Source organism: Boleophthalmus pectinirostris, unplaced genomic scaffold, assembly GCF_026225935.1.
Source record: "Boleophthalmus pectinirostris isolate CB_2022bp ecotype Guang Dong unplaced genomic scaffold, ASM2622593v1 HiC_scaffold_16, whole genome shotgun sequence".
NCBI classification, from domain to species: domain Eukaryota; kingdom Metazoa; phylum Chordata; class Actinopteri; order Gobiiformes; family Gobiidae; genus Boleophthalmus; species Boleophthalmus pectinirostris.
The window spans coordinates 18,997,606-19,021,927 of NW_026571095.1; the positions used below are offsets into that span (position 1 = coordinate 18,997,606).

The following is a 24,322-nucleotide window of genomic DNA, read 5'->3' on the forward strand; positions in this document are numbered from 1 at the left end:
TGCCACAAGCAAGAAGAATATGAAGATCTATAATATTATTTTAAAATTGTATTGCTATTTTAAAGCATGTAGCTGCCGTGTATGTAGGATATGATGAAAAATAATTCCAAACATGAATACATAGCTTTCCCTCCCCTCTAATGGAAAAAAAACACTGTAGTTTACATTATGGTGACCAATTTCTGAGTGAACCCCTTAGACCCCAGTGTATCAATCTGGTCACGTGATGTTATGAATTTTGCCTGAATCCTTGACAACAACAACAACCGGATTTGGTGGAATCTGCTTATCGGGCGTTCTTAGCTGCCACACACAGAGAGGGGAAAAACACAATTTAGGATTAACTGATCTCTAGGCTCTTGTATAAGCATGTACATAATGATTACAGTAATAATGCTGATGAGTACAATTTTAAGACAGATTCTGCGTGGAAAGGGAAATGTAGCTTTGAGGACTGACCAATCAGCTGCATGCATAAGACGTGAAGGTTGGACTTGCTTTGATTTTTCATAGATGCTATTGTTACTATTATAAAGTAGGTTATGGTACAAGTGCAAAAGTGTGAAAGTAAAATCTAAAATAAATACACTGAACAGCGCTTTGGGTTTTACTGGATTAACAACCAGACTAACTGATTTGATAGTATTGTTTTTAGGCGATAATAACGGAATAGTTGTTTATATTTCTTGAAAACCACAGATATAATCTCACATTTGTCCAGAAGTAGTCCATGGTAGAAGAGGTTTCAAAATTTTGAACAATGTTAATGAAATAGAGATGAGATGGCATGAGTCTGTAGATGCTCATCTCCTTACCAGAAGGTGAGTGGTTTGATCCCTGCTAACCCCAATGCATACTGATGTTACTCTTTTCACAAGACACTTTCATAAGTTTGCCTGTATAAATATGTGTGTTTATTTGTAGTCATAGGGGCCATGTAGACACAGAACTGCAACCTCGCCTTTGTCAGAGTGCCCAAGGGCAGCTATGGTTTCAAATTCTGTGATTAAGAGTGATTGAGGAGTGAATCAGCAATGGACTTTAAGAAACTCTTTCTCAAAAAAAAAAAAAAAAAAAAAATCCAGGTTTTGTTAGTGTGGGTCTCCTCAATACCTCCCTCTTCACACAGTAGCCATGATTGGTCAGTTGAGTTTCTTAGGAGATCCAGGGTTTTGATTGGTCATCTCAAGAACCCCTGACCCTCAGCTGGACCAATCACATCATTTATGGACAAGATTCAAACTTGGTGACAAAAGCAGCCAAATCCCCTTGAGTAGATTTAACAATGCAGCCCTAGTTAAGACCACAATAGGTGTAGAAGTGTTGCTGTGTTAGAGAATTTCACGTAAAAAACTCCTCCTTACTTTCACTGAATCATGTACAACTTCAAACAACAGGAAACAACCAGCATTATTGATTTCAAATACACTAAAAAGCCTATAATTTATCTCAGCAAAGTTTTAAAAGAAGGCATTTAATTTTAGGTACGCTTTTCTTAAAAAAATAATAATAGTATTTGTCAGCAGCCAAAATCAAAAGCCTTTGTTTGTAGCTTGCAGATCCATTTCCCGACCATAATCACAAAAAGGCTGCTTGAGATAGGAGCTACAAAAGGTTTATTACCATCTATAATTGAAGTGGTGGATTTGATCTGGAGAGTGTGTTTTTCTCACTTATAATCATCTATATGGGCAGTATTCACTCATGTTATGGGTGTAATCCACTTAAAACATAAACATTTTATCCTATTGTGTCAAATCAGCCACAACAAGATGATTCTGAGCATTTGGCAGGGCAGATTTATTTATAATGATTGTGGCATAATTCACTGATATACTGTATGTTTAGTGCAGTTCAAAGCAAATGTGTGGAATAACATGGAATAGCTTCCTCTAATTAAATATGCATGATTTATGAACACTTATCAGGCATAAAATTATAACCAATGATGTTTCAGTTATTTTTACTAAAGGGCAATATATAGACAGCTGGGGCCAAATCACGCCCAAAATAGCTACTTTGATGGGGCCTTTTTGGTCTACAGTTGTCCGTCTATGAAAATGTTATTATAGGAATACACCCTTGTACAAATAGTGACTTGTAGGATGCAAAAATAAAAACATGTGGTTATAACATTATGCCTCACTAATATGCTAAACTTAAGTGGTAGAGGAAGTGTACTCCCATCATTAAATCTGTTTGATCATCCGTTTTGAATGTTGGTGAACAGCCTCTACAAAAGCGCCCACGTTTTCTGGGTCCATGTCTGGGTACAGGCCATGACCCAGGTTGGCAATGTAACCTCTGGTGCCAAATCCCTCCAACATCTTCTGAACAGTCTCTGAAATACGATCCTAGAAATGTAAGAACAACAAAAAAGAGAGTTATAATAATAGTAATATTGCTGCTTTTACCACTACTAAGGCTATGATAACTAGGTCAACAAACACAATACAAAAGACACATTGATTTGTGAATATGCCTTTCTTGTTTTTGTTACCTTTTTGTTGTTCTACTACTGCTGTTGTTGTACTTTGCTGTTGAAATGCTACATTTTTCATCTTTGTGGGACCAATAAAGTTTCTCATATCTAATCTTATCTCTTCTGTTTCAAATAATAAGAAAAGTATGGATACTCTGAGGAACCAAAATTAAATGTACTACACCTGATTTTTATGCTTTTAAACACATGAAAAACAGAATTAGTTCCATTTAAAGTGTATTCTTAGTATCCCATTTTATATTATTCACTGTGATGAATTTACAAGCACTTTTCACAACCTTCTGAGGCAAGAATGGAGTTTAGCCACCACTGTAACGCTAACAACACATAGACTATCAGCACCACCATTACAAAAAATGGGCACAATCTGCTGAACTGATACAAGTAACACTACATTTTTCACCCGTGCTGATAAGATAAGTTGTGTTGTGTTGGTTTACCTTTGGAGCATACAGAGCACAGGGGTCCATGTTTCCCTGTAGACTGACCTTCCCTCCTGTACGCTCCCTGAACACAAATAATGTACAAAGAGTAACCATTTAACCAGTGGCTTATGTATTTGATGAGCAAAAAACAACACGTGTTCACAGTGACGAGTAATGGTTAACTACAGACCATGGTCAAACAAGCTTCCTGTTCGCAATTCTTCAGTATTTGAGGGGGGGGGACTAATCCCACCTCTTATACATACTTTTAGGACATATTGTATTTACTTTTTTGTTTTATTTATGTACACACCTGAATATATGTACATTATTTGACACACCTTTTGCTATTTTTGCAAATTTAATCATTTTGAATTGCATTACCTTTTTGTTGCTATTATATTATAATATGTGACCTACTGTATCCAAATCCTAATTTCACATATATAACAGCTGTAGCCTTTTTGAGCCCTATGAAACACATTCTAAGTTATGTTTTTCTTCTTGGTTAAATGCAAGATTGAAAGAGTATTGAATTTTACATCAAACATCTATCCCCATGCAAGACGAGGAGGCTTCAGGCTGTCTAAAAATGGCTTACATTGCCCCCTGTGGCCAAATTCTTTTTTACAACAAAAATGTACAAAGTTTGATCAATTGGTTTCAAAATTTCAGAAAAAAAAACGAATTACTTTGCAGTTCAGAAAGATGGTGGGTAAATAGTTTTCACTGATATAATGTGAAGTAGAAGAAATCATAATTAAATGTATGTATTTTTGGTGAACCTATATTTTAGAACTTTTATAGATACTAGTATGTGTTACCGTGCTGATCGGGGGTCAATGGTCCAGTCCAGTCCCACCACCTCATAGTGAGACTGGGACAGATCCTCCAGGCCATAATGAGCATCCTTTGCAAAAACAATCTGAAAAAAGCAGCAAACTCAAGTTAGCTTATTTTCAAATCAGCACTTCTCTAATTGAAATTAGTTAATAAAACAAATGATGAAAAGAAATCTATTATTAACTTCTGCTCCATAAATGCAAATATTCTGCAAAATATAATGTTTCTATTTGTTCTTATTTCAAATTTAATGTTGTAAATATTTCTGTATGGATAACATCGCTTTAAGCTTTAACCGTAAGAGCAATGCTACCCCCTAGTGGTGATAAAATTAACATGCACGCAAACAAGACCAGATAATGATGCCTCTAGAGAGAACAGTGAAGATCAAGCACCAAGAATAGACTAGAGCTGATACAACACTGAATATAATTATAATAATACTAACACAATAACAATGTTGTGAATTTTAATTGCATGTTTTTATGTGCCCAAACTCACCATGGGAACATCCTGGCCTGTCTCTTTGAGTTTTTCTTTGACTCGTTTGGCGATGTCTCGGAGGTACGGAAGGGAAAAGTCCTTGAACTGAACTGGGCCCAGAATACCTGCGTGGGACTCAAACACCTGCAGAGCCTGAAAAATAATAATGTAGTTATTATTACAATGTTTTTAAATGGCCTAAATTAAACTTTTTTCACAATCAAGAATGATAAGAATTATTATAACTTACTAAACAAATATTTATACAGTATATAATACGGTTTCGGCATGCCAATTAATTCAAGTTTTATAAACTGATATTGTCTTTATTCTTTTTAAATGGACTGAAAAGAAAATGCTTTAGTGGGTCGGCAGAGTAAGGTCAGGTGCTCTTCAGCTGCGCATCACAAGAACATAGCCTTAAGACAGAAGAAAAATACATTGTGACTACATTAATTGAGCCTGACTTAATTCCAGGTTATTTATGTATGTGTGAGTTTAGAAACAAATGTATACCCAAAATATATTTCTGGATTTTACCTGTGCCCCTGCTGCTACCTGTCCTAGCAAATACTCCACGATGACGTCTGTGAGCATCTTCAGCAGGATGTGGCTGGCCTCTGGGTGTCGGTACAACCAGCGTTTGGCCTTAGAGTGAGTGTTAGAGCCTCCGCCTTCAATCATGTATGACATCAAGGTCCACTGTTGAAATAAAAAAACTTCATAATAAGGCAAGTCACTAAAGAATAAAGAACCATAAAGGAGGAGTGTATGAATGATTCACAAAGCACATGATAGACTCCCAGATTTTTTAACCATGGTTGTACAAAAGTTTATCTAAAATAAAATAGTTGTGCATATTGTCGATCTTCCCTCTCCACTGTAATTACATTTGCCTTGTTAAATAGTTATATAATAACTAAAGGCTAAAAAGCTATTAAAATATACAATATAAAATTAGCCCAACTTCAGAAAATGAAGTTATTCAACAGCAGAAGCAAATAAGGTGTTTGTGTTATAAATATTACAGCATATCCATGGGTGGGAAGTAACTAGTTATAAATGGGCAATATTCTACACTTTTGGGGCAACTGTGCTTTTTTGAGTAGCTTGTAATTGAGTATAATAATTAAGCATTTGTAATTGACAACATTTAAAATCACTGGACTTGGTCCGATGAGTACTAGTAGATACTATAGTACCTACTGAGCTCTACTATGTATAGCATGTCCCAGTCAAGTTTTGTGTAATCAAGTTTTAGAATTAAATGCTACTAAAAAGTAAATAAAACAAATATTTTCATGCAACTGTACTTTTGCTCTACAAATTGTCACCACTGATCATATCTGATATAATTCTACTGTGTACGTCTATGTTTCAGTGCACGTGTGTCATGACTCACTGGAGCTCCAGTGAATCCGATGAGTGGCACTTTTCCCTCGATCTTGTGCCTGGTCAGGGTGATGGCCTGAAAGACATATCCCAGCTCCTTCTCTACATCCACTTTGGGGCGTAACCGCTGCAGGTCTTCGGGGTCCTTTAGGGGGTCAGGGAATGTAGGCCCTTTACCTGCAACCATCTGTACATCCATACCCAAGGCCTGCAGACAAGAATGGATAACAAGTCTACAACTATGTAACTGAATTTTAATGAAATGTAATAAGGAGACCCATGAAAGCACTGACCTGGGGTACCACTAAAATGTCAGAAAAGATTATGGCAGCATCAAATGGGAAACGTCTGAGGGGCTGAAAGTAAATGCAAAACACATATCAAATAATGTATCTTTCACAGTTTAAAATGTTCAATAAAATAATGAATAAAATCTTTACCTGCAGAGTGAGTTCACAACAGGCTTCTGGTGAGCGACATGTATCAAAGAAATCTTTTCCAGCTCTGGACTCCCGAAACTCTGTCATATTACAAGTGAAACATGAAGATTTTAGTGAAAAGAATATATGATCAAGTATAAATGGAGGACATAATAATGCAAAGTTGTACCTGGGAGGTACCGCCCTGCCTGCCTCATGCACCACACAGGGACATGCTTGGTTTCTTCTCCTCGTGCTGCTCTGAGGAACGTGTCATTCTGAAGCTTGGGGAAGTCTTTGGGGCTGAGAACAGACATGTACTTTGTCAGATACATTTGTAATACCTACTTAATTAATTGTTCCTGTGATCGCTATTGGCATTTGTACTCCAGATTACAAATTGGTTAGAAAAGACAATTATCACAGACATCTTTTTTCCAAATTTACAATAATCTTGCCATTTTTGTCCCACCCCTAATCCATACATCTGCATAGAGCAAACGTAAAATGAGGGTTTAGAGTGACTCAAAGCAAAGAGCCTGAGGTAGACAATACTGAACCCAAAACCAGCTCGAGTGAGCAGACTGATGAGAAGCCCAGGACAGAGATAAGCTCAGACTCTGCTCTTATCAAACTTCAGCACAATAACGGTTATTTACAGACTGTAAAAAAAAAAGGTTCTACACAATGTTATATCTTCAAACAAAGAGAAAAAAAAATTAAAAAATATCAGCCTAAAATGATGTGTGCAAAATCAATATAACAGGCAATATCTAAAAAAAAATAAAATAAAATAAAAAAGCAATCTAGAGTAAATGTCAAGATGCACTGTAACTTGTCTGGTCTCCATGGAGCCATGGAGATGTTTTTACTTAGTGGAATGGTTGACAATAAGGCATTAAGCATATCCATCTCCATGGGGACGAGCAGGTGACGCCACCAAAAAAACTGCTGCGCCTTTTTATGGCTGACCAAAGTTTTCATAATGCTTCAAACATTGATAAACATTAGCAGTGTGAGCAAGCACATTAGGCCACATAATATATACCACAATGAGAGACTATTGCGTAAAATCTGATGAAATACAATGATAAGACCTGGATAAGACCTGTGCGTAAGTTTGAATGGTTTCATAAGGATAATGTAACGCAGTAAAGTTCACAAGGTACACGAGTATGTAACGGGATACTGAAAGAGAACACTCACAGGATCAGCTCGTCCTTGCTCATTTCAGCGGTACAGAGGAGCCTGGCTTTGAGTTTGTGGGACGTGTTTCTGCTTCAGTGTCTCCAAAACCTGCACCTCCTCAACTGTCATCTCCACTCGTTTGCACAACACTGGACCCGCTGCAGGGCGCGGCCATGTTAGACAGTCATGTGACCCGGAAATACGAGCCTTTTCCAAATAAGACTCAAACATTTAGGATATATTTTTATTATTATTACAGTTATTTACATTTTTTGAGTGATGATCGTGATATCACATGTGTTTATTTTGAAATATTGCTCTGCTCTTACTGCTCTGCTCAGTCCACTCAATCCTCATGAATTTTATCTGTTATACATGCTACAATTACATTTGAGGTTAATTTGAAGTCCTGTGGGTGTCATTCTTTGTATCGCCTACAGAGGACAACCTATTTGAATTAATTCCATGTCCCTATGTGAACTAACATGCTGTTAATCCATTTGGGACTTTGAGTCATCATTTTTACCAGGAACTCTTGAGCTGCTTTTCATGTTAATATCATGTTTTATATTTCTCTCAGTCTATAGCCTTTTTTTAACAATCTGCGCATTATTTTTTAGAAACATAACATTGGCTTACATTAATTTCCTAGAGACTGGCAACCTTAGCCTCAAATATAGTCACTACTGACTAACCTTATCCTAAACTCTAAACTCAACTTCTGTAATATGGATCTAATATTGATAAATAATATCACATGGCTATTATCTGATAAATACCCGGCCACACATACTAAACACATTCACAACATTCAGCAATATAAAACATTCTGTACAAAAATACTAACAAGCCAGTAAAAGTGAATTGTCTATGATTAGGTCTGTTCCTGGTACTGTGCTTCTGTAGAGGTATAAAAGTCATCAAGGACGCTCTGTAAGTAGTCAAAGGTGGGCCTCTCCTGTGGTTTGTCTCTCCAGCAAGACAGCATGATATTGTAGAATTCAGAGGGACAGTTTTGTGGCTGGGGCATCCGGTATCCACGCTGAATACTTGACATCACCTCCACTTTAGTCATTCCTTAAAAAAATAAAATAAAATGTAAATAATATTTGCAACAATTTAATGACAAACAAAATATTGGGATATATAGTTTAGATATTTGCATTACATTTTGAATAACTGCCAAAGCTAGTCGTAAACAGATTTACATAGTGCTACAATACTACAGTAAAGTTATACCAAAAATAAAGGAGTGTATTTGCAAGAACAGGTTAGTGCTAAATCTTTTTCAAGCATACACAGCTTTAAAGCAGTAAAAATGTCTGTATTATATATACCTGGATAGGGCATTTTTCCATAAGTGATAATCTCATAGAGCAGAACCCCAAAGGACCACATGTCCGACTTAATGGTGAATGACCCGTAGTGAATGGCCTCTGGTGCTGTCCACTTTATGGGGAATTTGGCCCCTGAAAGATAACACAACACACTTACAGACATTTGGATTTGTCTCAGATTTAATAAGAAATCAAACTGCTGAAACAACATTATCCTCTATAGCTGCAGTATGCATTGTATTATTACAGATGACCACTTCTGAAGGTTCTGTTTTTCCTCTACTAAGAAAAAAAAAAGTTTGTTAATCTTTTTGGCCTATTTGTAAAGTGTCTGGATAATTCTGATTCATATTTGAGAAGGTGATATTTGAGACATAGAGCACACACCAATTTCACTAGGAGTTATTTAGAATAGCCTACTAGAAGAGCACAAGAACAGTAATAATAATAGTTTTAGCACTAATTTAAAAATCAGAATTATATGGTGTATTACTCCTGGTCCATACCACCCAGTGTTTCCAGTTTATTTTTATTTATTTATTTAATTATTACAGTGATAATTAAAAATGAAAGTGTTACACAAACATCTTTTACATTTAATTCACATTTCATAACTGTAAGTAATTTTCACAGTTGTAAATGGAAACTGGACACTGACTGCGGTTCATATGTTTGTTTGAGTATTGGTAAATAAGGTCCACAAGCCTATTGTGAAAATAACAGCAAAGCAAATCACTATATTTAAGTGATGCTAATGTCTTCCACAGAATAAGGAAGTAAAACATTAAACAAATTAAACAGTAAAACAATCTTGTTAAATACTTACTGGCCAAACTAAAAATATTACCTTCTTTAGGTGAATATTCGTCATCTTCTATCACTCGCGCCAATCCAAAATCTGCTATTTTACACAATAGACTTTCTGATACCAAGACATTAGCCGCTCGCAGGTCTCTGTGGATATAATGCTTCTTTTCTATGTAAGCCATGCCCTCTGCTATCTGAAAAAGGCAGAACAATGTTCATGGGTTTCAACTTCCTGTTAGAAGTGATATTTTGAGAACTTCTAAAGATTGAAAAGATACAGTATTTGATTTACAATATTAATTGCTATGGCAACTGTGCAAATTTTTCATTATACTGCCACTCATGCATAGTGAAATTCAAACTTTGCCTTATCTCATTTGAATTAAAAAAACACTTAAAAGGCCCTCGTAGGAAATCATTTTCACAATTACTGACAAATAATAGCATACATTATTGATGTGCGTGGTCTACCATTTTTTCCACTGATAGCTGATGCAGTGTTTTTCAGTTTCAGTTGTGGCTTGTTGGTGTAATAAAATATGTATATTTTTGGCTACTGAGCTGACCTAGTTCTGTTATTGCCATTACCTGTGCTGAAAAGTCTATGAGCTTCGGTAACTGTATTTTGCACCCTGTATCCGTTTTTAAAAAGTCCAGTAAACTGCCTAAAACACAAATGTTATGGTTAGTTAGAAAACACTCACATGAGCCAACATACATTTATTTATTACTCACCATTTGCCATGAACTCTGTGATGATATAGATAGGCTGTGTTTTGGTGACCACGGCATAGAGTCGGACCAGGCGGTCATGCTGAAGGGTCTTCATCACATTGGCCTCGTCCAAAAAGGCTTGTACTGTCATTGTACCCGGCTTGAGTGTCTTCACTGCCACTTTGGTTGTATTATTATAGAAAGCTGAAAGGATAAAAAGTTTGTTCATTGGAATATCTCTATTACTCACTCTGCTTTTGTACAGTGCAGAATTTTAGTACTGGCTGGAGCCAAAACAGACAATCTATAGCTTCCTTTATATCATGAATTAAAAAAGAGGAACTACTCCCCCCAATATTCTTATGAATTCCCCTTCAGTTCAACACACCATGGAAACCTGTTTATTTCCTTCTAGATAAATGATTGTGGGTGGTTCAGGTCTAAAGCCTCAGACAGTAACATAATGGCTTCGACTGAAACTATATTAAGTAACTTGGTTACGCATACTGAATGCTCGATAATGTCTGTAACATTTAGACACATTACTCACCCATCCAAACTTCTCCAAACTGCCCAGCTCCGAGCTTCTTCACCATCTTAATGGACTCTTTAGAGATTTCCCACGCATCCTTATCCCAGGGTTTCTGAGCTTTAGGTTTAGCACACGGACTCCCCAGTTTACGACATAGTCCATCAGCTTTGTCTAAACCACACCATAGTTTATTTACACATGCAATTTATTGAGACATTTTATTTAAAGGTGCACAATGTAACTTTTCAGGTTGATGGTCAGCCAATGAAGTGTCTTCATGCATGGAGATGTATTGTTTTGCCTGGAATGCTCCATAGTATGGCATTAAACTTATCTATTTGTATTCCCCAAGGACTGAAGCAGGTGATGCCACCAGTAATGTGACACCAGGCCAAAGTAAAGGTCAGGTCTGTGTTTAAGCTCACTGTAAGAATGCATGAGCAATTAAAACACGAGTAATGAAATAAACGCAAGACAATCAGGTTAATGCCATACTGTGAAACATACCAGGCAAAGCAGTACATCTCCATGGAGACAAGAAAGTAACAGACCCTCACCCAAAAAGTGACATAGTCCAGCTTTAAGTTATAATAATGATTTACAATGTTGAAATAAAGGGTGTACTCACGCTGATAGTGTTTTATCATTTGGCCAATGTCTGGGAAGGAACTCTTTGGAGAGATGTAGAAACCACCGTTGTCCAGTTTCCTGATCTTGTAATGTTTGACAACATCCAAGCCTTTTGGGCCTGAGTCTCGTAAGGACAATGAGTAACCTGTATAATAAGGAAATAAAAATCAACAGAATTTTTTAAAAAGTCAAATCGTCTAAATCATCAAAATATTATACTAGATTTTACTAAATTTATTGAATATATTTTACACATTGTTTATTTTAATGGTGATATTTGTGGAATCTAAAATGAAACTAATTGAAACTGTGCTGTTAAAATGCATTGTCCTTCCCCCTTTTCCTCTTCTATGCTGTTAATAATTGCTATGTACAATTACGATACCTTGTGAAGTCTCACTATCCCTGATGAGAAAGGCCCCGGGTTTGTTAGCTGGAGCCAGCAGCTGCCTCTCTGCATCTTTTCTAGTGATGGCTTTGAAAAACCACCTGAAGGAAAACAATACAGAAATGAAAACTGATAACTCACTAATAGTTCAGTGAGTTTGGTGCAGTTTTTTCTATAATGCATTGTTTTGTATTTAAATAACAATATTTCTGATTATTTACACAAGAATAAATTTTTTTTTCTTACTCTTCTGTTTCCATTGTGTCAACTTGTGCCACATAATTAGAGGGAATAAATCCTTCTTCTTTGGTTTCCAAAGATTTTGCCTTCCACCACTCTCCATGTCTGTAACAGCAATATGTGAAAACATAAGAAGAAAATAATATACTATATATTTTCTATTCATTTACAAGAACCACATCTGATTTCTCATGAAACACTGAAGATTTGATGATGCAAGTTTCTGTGAACTCTTGACTCTGCACTTGTCATTATGGGTCTTGCACAACAGCTGAAATGCCTAATGTTTTTTAAATTTAATGCACCTACATAAGAAACACTCACTCTTCCAGGATGACCAACTTTTCGCCTTTTTTGAATTGTAAGTCATCTGGGTGTTTTCCTACATAGGGGTAAAGGCCAACCACAATTTTCCCATTTTGCTCTGAAAAAGAAAAGTAATAGAACAATCAAAATAAATTCTTTTGTGGTGTTTGCTAGACCATAGCCACAACAATCATAAGAGTAGTATTTTATAAGAAGAGTTAGGTTGATTTTAACAATAGAAGAGTAATTCACATAGAGATTATATAACAGATTATATAAATAGGGATGTAAGGGCCACAATGCCTTCACCTAAACATGTCCACACATTCTTCTAAAAAACCATAATGTAGAAAATATAAATTATTTGAAATCATATTTATAACAACTGACAAAACTTAAACTAAACTGTAATTGGAGGTAAGAACTAAACTAACTTTTAGCTTGTGGACATGTGACCTCATAATAAACTTGTAAATGTCTTGATCATTTTAGGAATAATTCTTCTTTTTATATTAGCAACACAGTAATCAGTGTGTACCTTCCATCTTCTGAAACATCTGACCAGGCAACAGTGAGGCGTCCTGTAAAAGCAAGAGCATGTGATTGTTGTTTTTGAGTGGAATTTTCACTAATAACAGCCATTACAATTTTAGTTTTACTCATTTTAAAATACACCTAAATCTCTTCAGTTAGAAAAGCATTAACATTGCTTAGGTTTGCTGTTCTTTAGGCTACTTACTGCATGTTTTTGTATAGTGGAAGTGGGGTCTCTGACATAGAGGTCATTGGTAGGTGCAGTAGTCTGCTGACCTGGCTTGTTTTCCACCTCAAAATTATCGCACAGTTTTGTCTCCAGACAGCCCATGTTGTCTGCACAGGAGGAAGTGAGAAACATGAAGTATGAAATGTTAACATAACAATTAATATATCGAAACCAACTGAACTCATAACACCTGTCCAACTATTCATCTGTACTAAAATAAAATAAAAAAATTCAGTCCATTTATTTCTCATTCCTCTTACTTAATGTTGTCACCATACTCACCTTTCAACCCTATTTTCAATACAATACTCAAAACAGATTCCAATAACACAATCATAATTATTGCAATCAATAATAATAATGTAATTTTCAACACAAAAAATGATGATGATGATGATGACGATGACGATGATTATTATTATTATTATGTGATCTAATAATGGATATAGATCAGATAGAATTCTAAAACTTTATAGAAAGGTCAGGTCTACAGTAATGATACTTGGGGTTAATTGAAATGACACTGAAATGAGTATCTCGTTTCAGTTCTACAGATTTAGCACTGATAATCAATCTATCTGTTTTGGTCTGCTTTATCTGGCGCCGGGTCGTAGACTAGGCGTGCATGAGAAGGTGAAGTAGGTCAGTCAAATTCATTATTGTCAGATTGCATTTCAAATTATTTCTTGGAGTAGGGGATTTGGCAAATATTGCAGCGTGTACAATATGAAATGCACTAGTTGTAGGGGGTAAATATGATGTTGACAGCGTAGAGAACAAAAACATAGTTGGCCATATGTCCCATTCAACATTTGGCCAACTGTCAAAGACCAGATTCAGACTTATAACTCTGAGATGGGGGGGGGTAATGTGTTGCTTTTCCTTCTACCCTCACTTCAAATCAATCAGTCAAACTACACTGGATAAATGTGTTATATTTTCAGATGACCTAAACTAGTTTTGGTTAGGTCATTACTTTAACAGGTCAGGTGTTACATGCATGTCATAACCTCTTTATTTCAGCAAACAGGAAACCAATGAGCATTAAAAGTAGTTGCAAATTTTATGTTATTTCCAAGACATGTTTGTAATCTTCATAGTTTTCCCATGAGGGCTTTGATAATGGGTGTGTTTCATTAACTTTAATCCTGACACATTAACTTCATTTGCAACATTAGGCAATATTTAACTACTACTGTGTGAAAATGTGAATGTTATAAATGTAGACAGTGGTATTTTCTTCTCCAGGTGGTCACGATAAACTGGATGGTCCTGCTTTATTAGGACTTTCATGGTTGTTTGATTATGAATGGGCACCATGTATGTCCAACTTTGTTTGTGTTTACCCAGGGTTAACAAATGACAACAGACTACATTCCAGGTGAAATAAAGGATATAGCATGCCAGTAAAAAGTATACAACATGGTGTCATCCATATTTTAGTCATAGGGATGTAAAGCCTTAGTCAAGTGATTCAGACTTATATTTTTAACTGACAGGAAACAAAGAGCTAACTAAACATTTTACATATCAGCATTTTAATCTCAAAAGCCATAGACAAGTATCACTTCCCTGCTTGAGCCAATTACATCCAGGAAAGCGTTGTCCAGTAATAGCAAACAAAATTAAAACTATCCAGCAAAATTTTAAGTTTAGTTTTTAATATTTTAATGCCTCATGCATACGCTATTTTCTGAGCCATGTTATAATGTTGTTTCCTCATCAAAAACATACCTGGATTTGTGCTTTCTTTCATTCACATATGTTTAACAAACAAATCATGCATATTTAGGCTGAGTTCTTGTCTCAAACAGAAAACACCTTGTGATGTCATGTAGTAATACAAGAAGTGCTCCACTGTGTTTTTGAACTCTATACATTTTCACTAGAATCATTTGGATCATTTCAGCCCTGGAATCACAACTGAACCAAAAGTAAAAGGAAGCTGTTAACATGAATACTACCACTACATGACATCACAAGGTGGAACAGAGCATTTTGACCTTTGGATATGTAGGCAAACTAAAATTAAAATTATTCAAACATGTGTGAATGAAACAAAACACAACTCCAGGTATTTTTATGGTGTGGTAAGAACATTCTAACACGTCTTAAAGCGCAGTCAAAAGATCATGATGTCAAAACAATACAACTAACTGATTTAGATCACAAATATGAAATCCATTACAAAGCAAGCAAAGATAAAGATTGGGAAGTTTAATGACAATACTTGCCAATACTTCGTTATAAACCTGTGGGGAAAAAAAAAAAAAACTTTTTCATTTAAATTTTTTTTCTTACCTTAAGTCATGTAGCCTACAATATATTCCAGTTTATTTATTTAGTTTGTTTTTTTTCTCTCTCCAATTTCAAGTCCGTCTGTTTCGAATTAGTTGTCAAACTAGCGGTTCGCACAGCGTGAACAGCACGACAAAGACTGGAAACTAGAATGAGGAACTTCACTATGCCTTAGGGGATTTTTCACCGTTTTACTCAAACTTCCTGGTACAATTGTCTAGAGGCTATTTGCACGGTCCACTGAATGATACCCCCCAGTGGTCTTAGTGAAAATAATAGATTCTTATCCTTGAGGTCTACAAGGGATTAAAAAAAAAAAAAAAAAAAGGTATGGTATGAAGTTACAATATAGGCAAATGCCTAACGTATCTGCGTAGTTGTTGCTAAAATATATTCAGGACATACAAAAAATAATTTAACATTGATTTATCTTGCTTTATATCTTGCCCCCCAGCGACCCCTGCTGTTCAAAGTGCACAGTAGCAATTAATATATCTAGGAAGCATCAAATAGGCCTATATAGAATCAAATCGATTTTTGTGTTTGTTTATCCCTCTGCTCTCTGTTGACAAAACCACACAGTCACGGTAATAGCGTTTTAAGAATGATCATTTATTGTTTTGCCACCAGCTTGTGTAAAAAAGAAAATGGGTAAAGAGACAAGCACCGTGTGAACATTACCATTAGCAGTATCATGCACCTGCCTGGACAGTACATGCTGGAGAATGAATGAATTGTTTACACAGTGTTTTTATATTGAGTAACTAGTCACATGGCAGTTTAAGGCCTGATTATTAGAAAAGATTACATTGAGATTATGAAGTGGTGTTTATAAAATGATTTGCATGCAGATACACACTACACAGCACAATGGCAGAGGATGTTAGTGGTCACATAAAGGAAGTTAAGATTGTGTGTTTTTTATGCTTGGCAAAAGTACTGTTAGAAAAGACATTACACTATCATTTCCCATTGTTCTGTATTTTTGGCCTATTTTAACCTTTAATATACAATAGCTGTCTATGTTCACAGCTCAACATTTCCCCTGTCCTTTTTTTCTTTACAGCACTGAGAAAGGAAGCACAAGTTATTAGCTGTATAATTGTTTAAATGTTACTCTTATTGTTATAATTATGATATGTTGTGAATACATATCTTTTTTTTCCATTCTCTCCATTCTGCATCTTTTCATTAACATAATAAATTGTTTTAATTCCACATTTTAGTTTGGGTTGGTAATGGAGCAAAATTTTAGTAAGATTTCTGTACCATGTGGTGCAAGTTCCCATTTTAACTCACTAAGAGGGTAAAGGATCACTTTGGGTAAATTTGTTTTTTTAGTTTGTTTGGCAAGACAAGAAATCATATCTTCTATCATTGCAGAGGTCTATAAACTCCAAGAATTATGATCTTTTCTTTGTTACACGTAAATACCATAAACCTGTCCTTTGCACAGTACAATAAGAAACAACTATTTTCACTTGTAAGAGCACATATGTTCATATCACAGCGATGCCGTTTCAGTGGTCAGTGTCTTTCATAGGTCCTTTAGTGTTGGACGATGACACATCCACAACCTCTACCCTCCAGTGCTGGGTCCACACGTTGTGAATGGCTTTACAGTGTAGAAGCTCCATGTTCTGGCAGTAACAGTATGAGTCAGGTTAGCTGTTCCTCTGCCCAGCCTCCCTCTGGGCTGAGGAGACGCTCTGGCCGTCCTCTGCTTCATCGCCTTCTATGAAGGGAAAAAAGCATGATTCAAGCATTATTACTGTTCAAGAATACTGTTAGATGCACTGGATACACTGAAAAAAGATACACAGACACTTTTTGGACGATAATAACAACTCCCTGCCAGCCTTCAAGCACATGGAATAGACCATATGCCGGACATTTAGGCCATTAACCCTCTCCAGGCAGGCGTTGCAGATTTGCAACAGCTAAATTCCAAGTACCTACTTACTCCACATCCATATTATATGAGCTTTTTTTACTCAGGAGCCTTTTTTCCCATCCATGCTGATAAACGTGGACAATGCAGACTGTGCAAGAATGGCTACACGCAAACGGCCTGCCAGAAGTGCAAAATACTTTTTTTGTTTACAAAGGATAAAAAAGTCAGAATTGTATATTACTACCCCATATTATAATTTTCCCCAAATATCAGATTTTTCCTGATACTAAAAATTTATTTGAGCTTGAGAGGGTTAAATACCCTGGACTTAAAGAAGACCTTGATTTTTACAGTATTTTATACTTGTTTGTATTCTTCACTCTTTTTATCATTGGTACTTGGGTTAATACCACCATCTAGTGGTATTTTTAGTCACTGTTCTCATAGTTTCACGTCCCACACTGCCTCTGTTACATGGGGAAGCACTATTGGTAAAACCTATCACATGGTATTTTAGAGTTCTGTCCGCTGAAGAAGGCCAGTAGGCTGAAACATGTTGGAGCTCAGTTCTATTAAGACATGAGATAATCAATAAAGGCATTTTAAATGTATAAGAGAGTGCTTTGTTTTATTTTGCTTGATTTTGTTTTGATTAATTCATTTTATTGTTTTGGATTTTTGTACATTGACGGCCCGTTACCAAGAGCACATCTTTAAAAATGTTTACTACTTTTCATCACTGCCTGAAGGTCCATGAAGCACTCCTTGATATACTTTGTTCAAGAATGTAAGAGTATTTGTTTGTAAATATTTAAATTATCTAAAATTATTAAATCAGTCAGGTGCTGGGTTTTTTGTAAGCAATTGTTTTTACCTGATTCTTTCATGTGGTATAATAAAAATGATTGAAAATATATTGTGTCAATGTAACAAATGTAAGAATAGACATGGTTGCACTTGATTTTATTTGTGGTTTAGTTGTAAGATTACTGATTAATTGGTCCTGATCTTCTTTGTAAAATTGTAAAATTATTAAATGCTTTATTTTTGTAGAGCCCAAAATCACACCAGCAGTCGCCTTACAAGGCTTCACAAAATTCTTAACTTAACCAACAGAAAGTTTAAAAAATCAAACCAGCATACTGAAGTTGGATATGTAGAATGTCAGGATAGAGACTAAAGACTACTTGGATGTACTGTATATGAAGTGAGGAGAGACAACGCAGTGCCAACACTGTAACACACCTCCCCCTCCAGCATTGATGTGTAGTTGGGACAGGGACAGCGTGAGGGGCATCTCACGTCCCTCAGGATCCGTGGGACTCTGAAGGATGTCGTGCATGGCGTTCCTCCGTCCCGTCCTGCCCGAAGCGATGAAGTCTGCATATGTGGCCTCAACATCAGACATTGCTCGTACATTGTTCAATCAGCTGCACCTAAAGCGATGAAGAACATAAAGTTTTCATTGAGTTTATGTATAGTGCTGCAGAGAAACATTTGACATGAAGTGACTAGTCTGGATTTGTTTCTTGTATTGGCCTGTAAAAAATGACCTACCAAATAATACCATACAAGAAATGTAAGAGTACAAAAAAGAGATGATGGGGTGCGTGCATTCCTATTTATGACCCACCCTGACAAACAATAACCACAGTGCAGTATAAAGATGGAACATATTGATGTATTAGTAATGACAGTGACTTATGCTGGTAAGATGGGCTAAAGGGTGTGAGGTGAAATTATAACACGCCATAGGCCAGCAGACAATTCTGGTATTTGGCAAAGGGTTGAAAATGAATCCTTCTATAAACAGAAAAACCTACCTTGAGTGACAACAGCCCAGTGTTGTGAACCGGCTACATGCTCAGGGAGTGACTTCATCTACAGGGCAGCGCCATGGGCCCAACAGCCCAGCAACAAAGCCTCTACCAAACAAACGCAAGAACACACACTTGAGGTAAAGCACAGTGCGCGTCTGCAGGATGGAAATGCGCCGTGTCTTCAATATAGTCAATGCGTAAACGTAATAAATGCGTTATTGTCCGGGATATCGGGATACGGTTAGGGAAAGCCAGAGTCGATTCTCCACGGCCGTCGCATCTTCCTCTTTACTGACCAATCAGAGCCCAGATATCCCAATCTTAGCGCTGATTGGCTGTCGCACACAAAGGGATGCGAGTAGAAAGCTCCAGGCAGCACCAGGGATAAATACTTCATTTAATGTCCACTTAATAAACTATGGTTCAGGAGTGTGTTCACATATATACCTACATACACATCATAACATATGCTTATGCTATGCTGTACCAAATATTTTCAAATGCTGACAATTTGACATATATAACAATCACGCTCTAAAATTTCTCTGATGTTGTTATGTAAAATTAAACACACGAAATGTATTTGCACAGTTGGTTCTGATTTGATGATTTGGGATACTGATGATATCATTATCGTTATGGGGTTGTTTATTTTGCAATGCGTTTTCAAACCACACGAGGGCGCCACATGACCTAAAAATGATTAAAGAAAGGGCGGAACTAAATGTTAGCCAAACAGCACACCACCTGTTGACAAAGTGATTCTCCTCTTTGTTGTTTGGCTACTAATGGGAATTTAGCTTTAAATCCTTAGGTTTATTCATTGACAAAATGTATATGGTAGGTGTACCTTTCTCATAATTTGGTTCATATGGGCTTAACATGATTGTACTGATGATAATGGGTTTGAGCTTTTCCAGTAATTTTCTAATTCTGTGTAGCTCGCCATTTAATGAAACTGGATAACATAAATGTAGGTTTTAAAATGCTCCTATCTCTCTCACAAGTGCTCTCCATCCTCTTCAGCCCCAGCCTTCGCAGTGAACATGTCCCTATGCTGGAGTCATCCTCTAACACAGGCAGTATCTTCAGTTGGAGCACGTCCTCTCCTGATGGACACTGAGCAGCTCTACTCAAGCAGACAAGTGGAGGGCTTAAGGGGACTTCAGTTTTTAGATTAGGTCAGATGAAACTTTAATGATCCCCATGGAGATGTCAGGTCATTAGAGGAAAGAGAGCAGATAAGAATAGCTCACATGGAGTGGGCTGGAACAGAGTGTCGAACAAGTAAACCATCTTTTGGGTGATGCAACCAGTACACTCTGAATAAACAAGGAGTGGGGTGGAAAAAAACTGAAATGTAAAATTGAAATATTACTACTTATGATTTTTGTGTCAGAGCTAAATCTGAACATACATCTCATACACAAACAAAACAATGTGTGCAAGATTTAGTTTCCCATTGAAGCTCTTGACTGTGGCAAAAAGAACTCCCAGCTGAGTGCACAAAGAAGCGCCAGACAAAAGGAATTGTGAAGGAGACAAATATAGACCGAGCCAAAAATGAAAAGCAATAAGAAGATGCACAGCCAGATAAACAGGGATAGACTCAATATGTTTCCTATTGTCTGGTCATTTCCTTTAGATATCCAAATGTTGAATGTACAGCCACCCTTGAAAAAAACAGAAACAAAGCACATTGACATACATATATTCACTATAGCAGTTTGTTTTCCCCTGCTCTTCATCAAATTACATCAACACAATACATTGACACCGCATGTAAATCAAACATCAAAACATACTTGAGCCTCCAGAAAGTGTATAAATCAGCAATCGGCTATTCCAATGAAAAGATTGCTTAATAGAGACATTTTGAGACACGTGGTGAACAGCACAATGATCCTTGTCTCCATGCATCTTCCACTTACGCAATCCCTCTCATCACCTGTAGGGGTCGCTGCTGATGCTGGTACTCAGCGCTGTCTGTCAGTCCGTCTGGCAGCAGTGGAGGTGGGTGAGGAGGGGGGTTGTTACGCTGCGAAGCAAGAGAGAGAGAGAGAAAGAGAGAGAGATAGAGAGAGTGAGAGGGGGAGCTCGCACCTCTGCCGCTCTGCCTGGCTGCTCCTGTGCGCAGTGCTCTGAGCCACGCCGCTTCCTCGTCCCCTCCCTCCCTCCCTCGCGCACAGCTGGCTCTCCTCAGCCCTATCTGTTGGATGCTGGCTGCGTTTGCCCGGTTTCCTCACCGCTACTACGGACTATACATCGAAGCAGGAATGATGGTCTATCGCCTACTTTGCATGGTGTGATTTTTGGGGGAAGCACGCGTCGGAACCGGAACGGGGAGTCCAAGGAGGAAAGAAAGGAAGACTCTCCATCCCCATCGAGGGAATTGATTTTACAGTAAGCAGCTGCAATGTCATTCCCCTATTTTGCTCGTCTCGCACCTCTAAATGCTTGGGGATACGTTGCCTAATATGACAGGATGCTGGGAATATGTCTAGTTGCTATGTAGTGCTGCTAAGTGTGTGAATGGTCGAGGCGTGCAGCGTAGCGACTATGTGGGGCGCTGTGTAAAAGCGTTGTGGTGCGCTCGCATTGATTGTGGGTTGAAAATGGAAAACCCCCGTTCTATGTCTATCCATCCATACTCGCCATCCTTCTATCCATCCCTCCATCTATCCAAGGACGGGGTGTGTGTTGTGTGGGGGTCGCATAGGAAGAGGAGGGAGAGAGGGAGGGAGGGAGGAGGGGTGGATTGGGATGTTGCTGTTGTGAAATCGGCTATTACTTTCAGATTGACCTAAATATCCCATCATCAGCGCCTAAATAGACACACGGCACCGTGACCGCTTTGTGCCGCGTTTCAGAGCCGGAAAAACAGACCCAAATAGTCCCATTGCCTTGCCTTGCCTCAGCCATCACATAACGAGGCATGTGCGGAGATGAAGAGCACCTTGCTGCTGCCTGGCTGCTTGCTCCCAAAAAATAACACCGTGGTGCGTTTGTAAGCGGCTCCGGGCTGTTTTTCGTCCCCTACCGTAGAGTAATTAATCTCATTCATCACGTTGCCAAGAAGATTGCTTGTGATGTAGCAAGAGCAGAGCTTCGTCACTATATTGAATGTGAGTGACCCAAGGCCATTGCATGATGCAGGATACATGGAAGAGGGTAGAAACTCATGTGTGATAGGCCATGGACTGACTTTCAACATGACCATGCATCTTATTATTTCATGAACAATATCTCCATGTTTATCACCTTTCATTCCCTCAACTACATTTAACAGAGACAGTGATTCTGCCTTGTCATAACAAATTTACCACTTCTTCAGTCTTCAGCTGGAAGCCTATAGTTGTTCGACAGGATGAAGTTGAATGCATTATTGTGGAAGAATATAGGCAAAGCCATCAGAAAAGTTACACAGTGCTTCTTTACACTATTTTCTCTAGAAACTGTTGGGAAATCAGAACTAACGTGGAGGAAATGTCCAAGCCAACAAATTACTGTGGTGCCATATGGACAGAATTGAGATTGAAAAGATAATAATGGTTATTATAGTTTGATTTCAGTTGAACATTGTAAAGGTTTTATATATGTGCAGTTTACAGACAAACTAAAGGTGCAGTTTAGAGACAGATGTGGTGGCTGGTCCATCTGCTTGCTTTTTTTCCCTAGGGTGTCATAGTCCTTGCTTACCTCCTGGTGTGCAGTGGTTTGCATCCTGATTCTGTACAGGTTGTATATACCAGATGCCCTCCCTTACACAGCCTTCAGGAAACTTGCTGATCATTTCAGATTGATGTGCCATTACAAATGCTCTTTGCTCCATGCCTTAAAGCTGTGATTGTATCTGGATACAACCTTATAGGGCAAACCCATTTTGTTTCAGCGTCGGTGTAAAAATAATTTGTCTTTGGCCACTAAAACGCCTGACAACATCAATTTGGGAGGTGCTTGTTGAAAGTTGAGAAATCAGGCTTTTTGGCTTCGGCTGCCTCCAGTACATCAAATTACCACTGAAGACTTTGACAGAAACCTGGTTTGTAATGTGTTATGCTATAGTTTTTATAGAATAGAAACAGTCTTAGAGAAATACTATTTTATACACTGACAGGTTATTATGATAAAGTGAAGATTAGTACATCTCTTCAGCATGGCATTTGTGTGAAAGATTGTGTTCATTGGATACTTTCTTTTTGTAAATATGAAAAAGAATTAAAAAGTTTCTATGCCCAAATATTCATAAATACATGCCATGTACCAAAAGTGTTTGTGAGAGCTAGAAAATAAAGGATTTTCTAGCTCTCACAAATATTTGAATATTTGAATAGGCCTACATGCCTTACACAGTTTGAAAATCGGGAACCTAGCTTTAAGGTAATAGGCAAAGAAGGATTTCAAAGTTATAATGCTATTTTTGCCTAAAGCTGGCTATTAGTTTGGATCTGTATCACACTTCATGACTACCCAAACACATCATTCTCACTGTTTGGGATTCTGCAGATTCTCACATGGTCACACATCTCACAGTCTTGTTTTCCAGTGTGCATTTGGCCTGCCACAGTGCACACAAACAGCTTGTATTTACTGGCAACTTTTGATTTTACAACATCTTAAAAGTGAACATCCAAGTTGAGGTTTCATAAGCAGGTAAAGCAGCCAGCCAGTGTCTCTGTTACACAACATTAGACAGATCAAAGAAGCACTGATGCTTCTGCTGTTTACTGTAAAATGCTATGGACATTACAGGAAGTCTGGGGTCCCTTAGCCCCCTCCTCTTTTTCTCTTCTCTGCATGTGTGGGTCTAATAGCTGGAGAATGGTGGAGGATGCTAATAGTGACCATAATATGATAAACTGAAAATGTGATTCAAAAGATAGTTGTAATGTTTAAATAATTATCTAAGATGAATTAATAGTTTCTTAATAGCTTCCTGTCAGATAAATGACTGCCCTATAGAAAGCAACAGGGGCCAAAAAGTTTCAACAATTATAAATGCTAGGGAACTACTGTTGAATATACATATATGATACACTTACAACATTAAAAAGTCAAAAGCAACAAACCCGTTGTTGTCAAAAACAGTAGTCAGTTATATGGCATACATACAAAGAGTACACATCAGCATCTGACCCACTTTTACGCTCCATTTGCATCTTTTACTTACTTCAAAGTCAATGTTGTTGTGCATATTTTGACAACACCCTGTGGATTTCATTGCATGTATGGTGGTTATTTGAAACAAATTTGTATTAAAAATAGTAAATATGTTAATGCTATTTCTTACAGTTTTTCTGGTTAACTTTTCAGTCTAGGAGTATAACAGGAAATATTTGT

At 37.3% G+C, this 24,322-nt stretch overlaps 3 protein-coding genes across 4 annotated transcripts; all 3 read right to left on the minus strand.

Moving 5' to 3' along the window:
* Positions 1–1,776: 1,776 nt before the first annotated feature.
* Positions 1,777–7,427, minus strand: urod (uroporphyrinogen decarboxylase). The gene is made up of 10 exons (XM_055151565.1): positions 7,272–7,427; positions 6,256–6,368; positions 6,087–6,166; positions 5,940–6,002; positions 5,657–5,854; positions 4,795–4,956; positions 4,273–4,407; positions 3,753–3,853; positions 2,944–3,010; positions 1,777–2,354 (listed from the first exon to the last, which is right to left on the minus strand). Exons 1-10 carry the CDS (start codon positions 7,292–7,294, stop codon positions 2,190–2,192), a joined length of 1,107 nt encoding a protein of 368 aa, XP_055007540.1. The 5' UTR covers positions 7,295–7,427; the 3' UTR covers positions 1,777–2,189.
* A 56-nt stretch (positions 7,428–7,483) lies between these two features.
* On the minus strand, positions 7,484–15,431 carry lyn (LYN proto-oncogene, Src family tyrosine kinase). Of its 2 annotated transcripts, XM_020936106.2 has the most exons (13): positions 15,272–15,431; positions 12,947–13,077; positions 12,746–12,788; positions 12,226–12,325; positions 11,908–12,006; positions 11,659–11,762; positions 11,272–11,418; positions 10,662–10,814; positions 10,133–10,315; positions 9,986–10,062; positions 9,438–9,591; positions 8,591–8,722; positions 7,484–8,330 (listed from the first exon to the last, which is right to left on the minus strand). In XM_020936106.2, the coding sequence occupies exons 2-13, from the start codon at positions 13,070–13,072 to the stop codon at positions 8,128–8,130; spliced, it is 1,521 nt and encodes a 506-aa protein (XP_020791765.1). In that variant the 5' UTR covers positions 13,073–13,077; positions 15,272–15,431; the 3' UTR covers positions 7,484–8,127. The 2 variants fall into 2 exon arrangements, with proteins under 2 accessions (XP_020791765.1, XP_055007539.1); XM_055151564.1 differs by lacking the exon at positions 15,272–15,431 and having other exon boundaries at positions 12,947–13,117.
* A 1,501-nt stretch (positions 15,432–16,932) lies between these two features.
* On the minus strand, positions 16,933–19,058 carry pkia (cAMP-dependent protein kinase inhibitor alpha). The gene is made up of 3 exons (XM_020936107.2): positions 18,986–19,058; positions 18,408–18,598; positions 16,933–17,003 (listed from the first exon to the last, which is right to left on the minus strand). The coding sequence occupies exons 2-3, from the start codon at positions 18,568–18,570 to the stop codon at positions 16,933–16,935; spliced, it is 234 nt and encodes a 77-aa protein (XP_020791766.1). The 5' UTR covers positions 18,571–18,598; positions 18,986–19,058.
* Between the last annotated feature and the right edge of the window lie 5,264 nt (positions 19,059–24,322).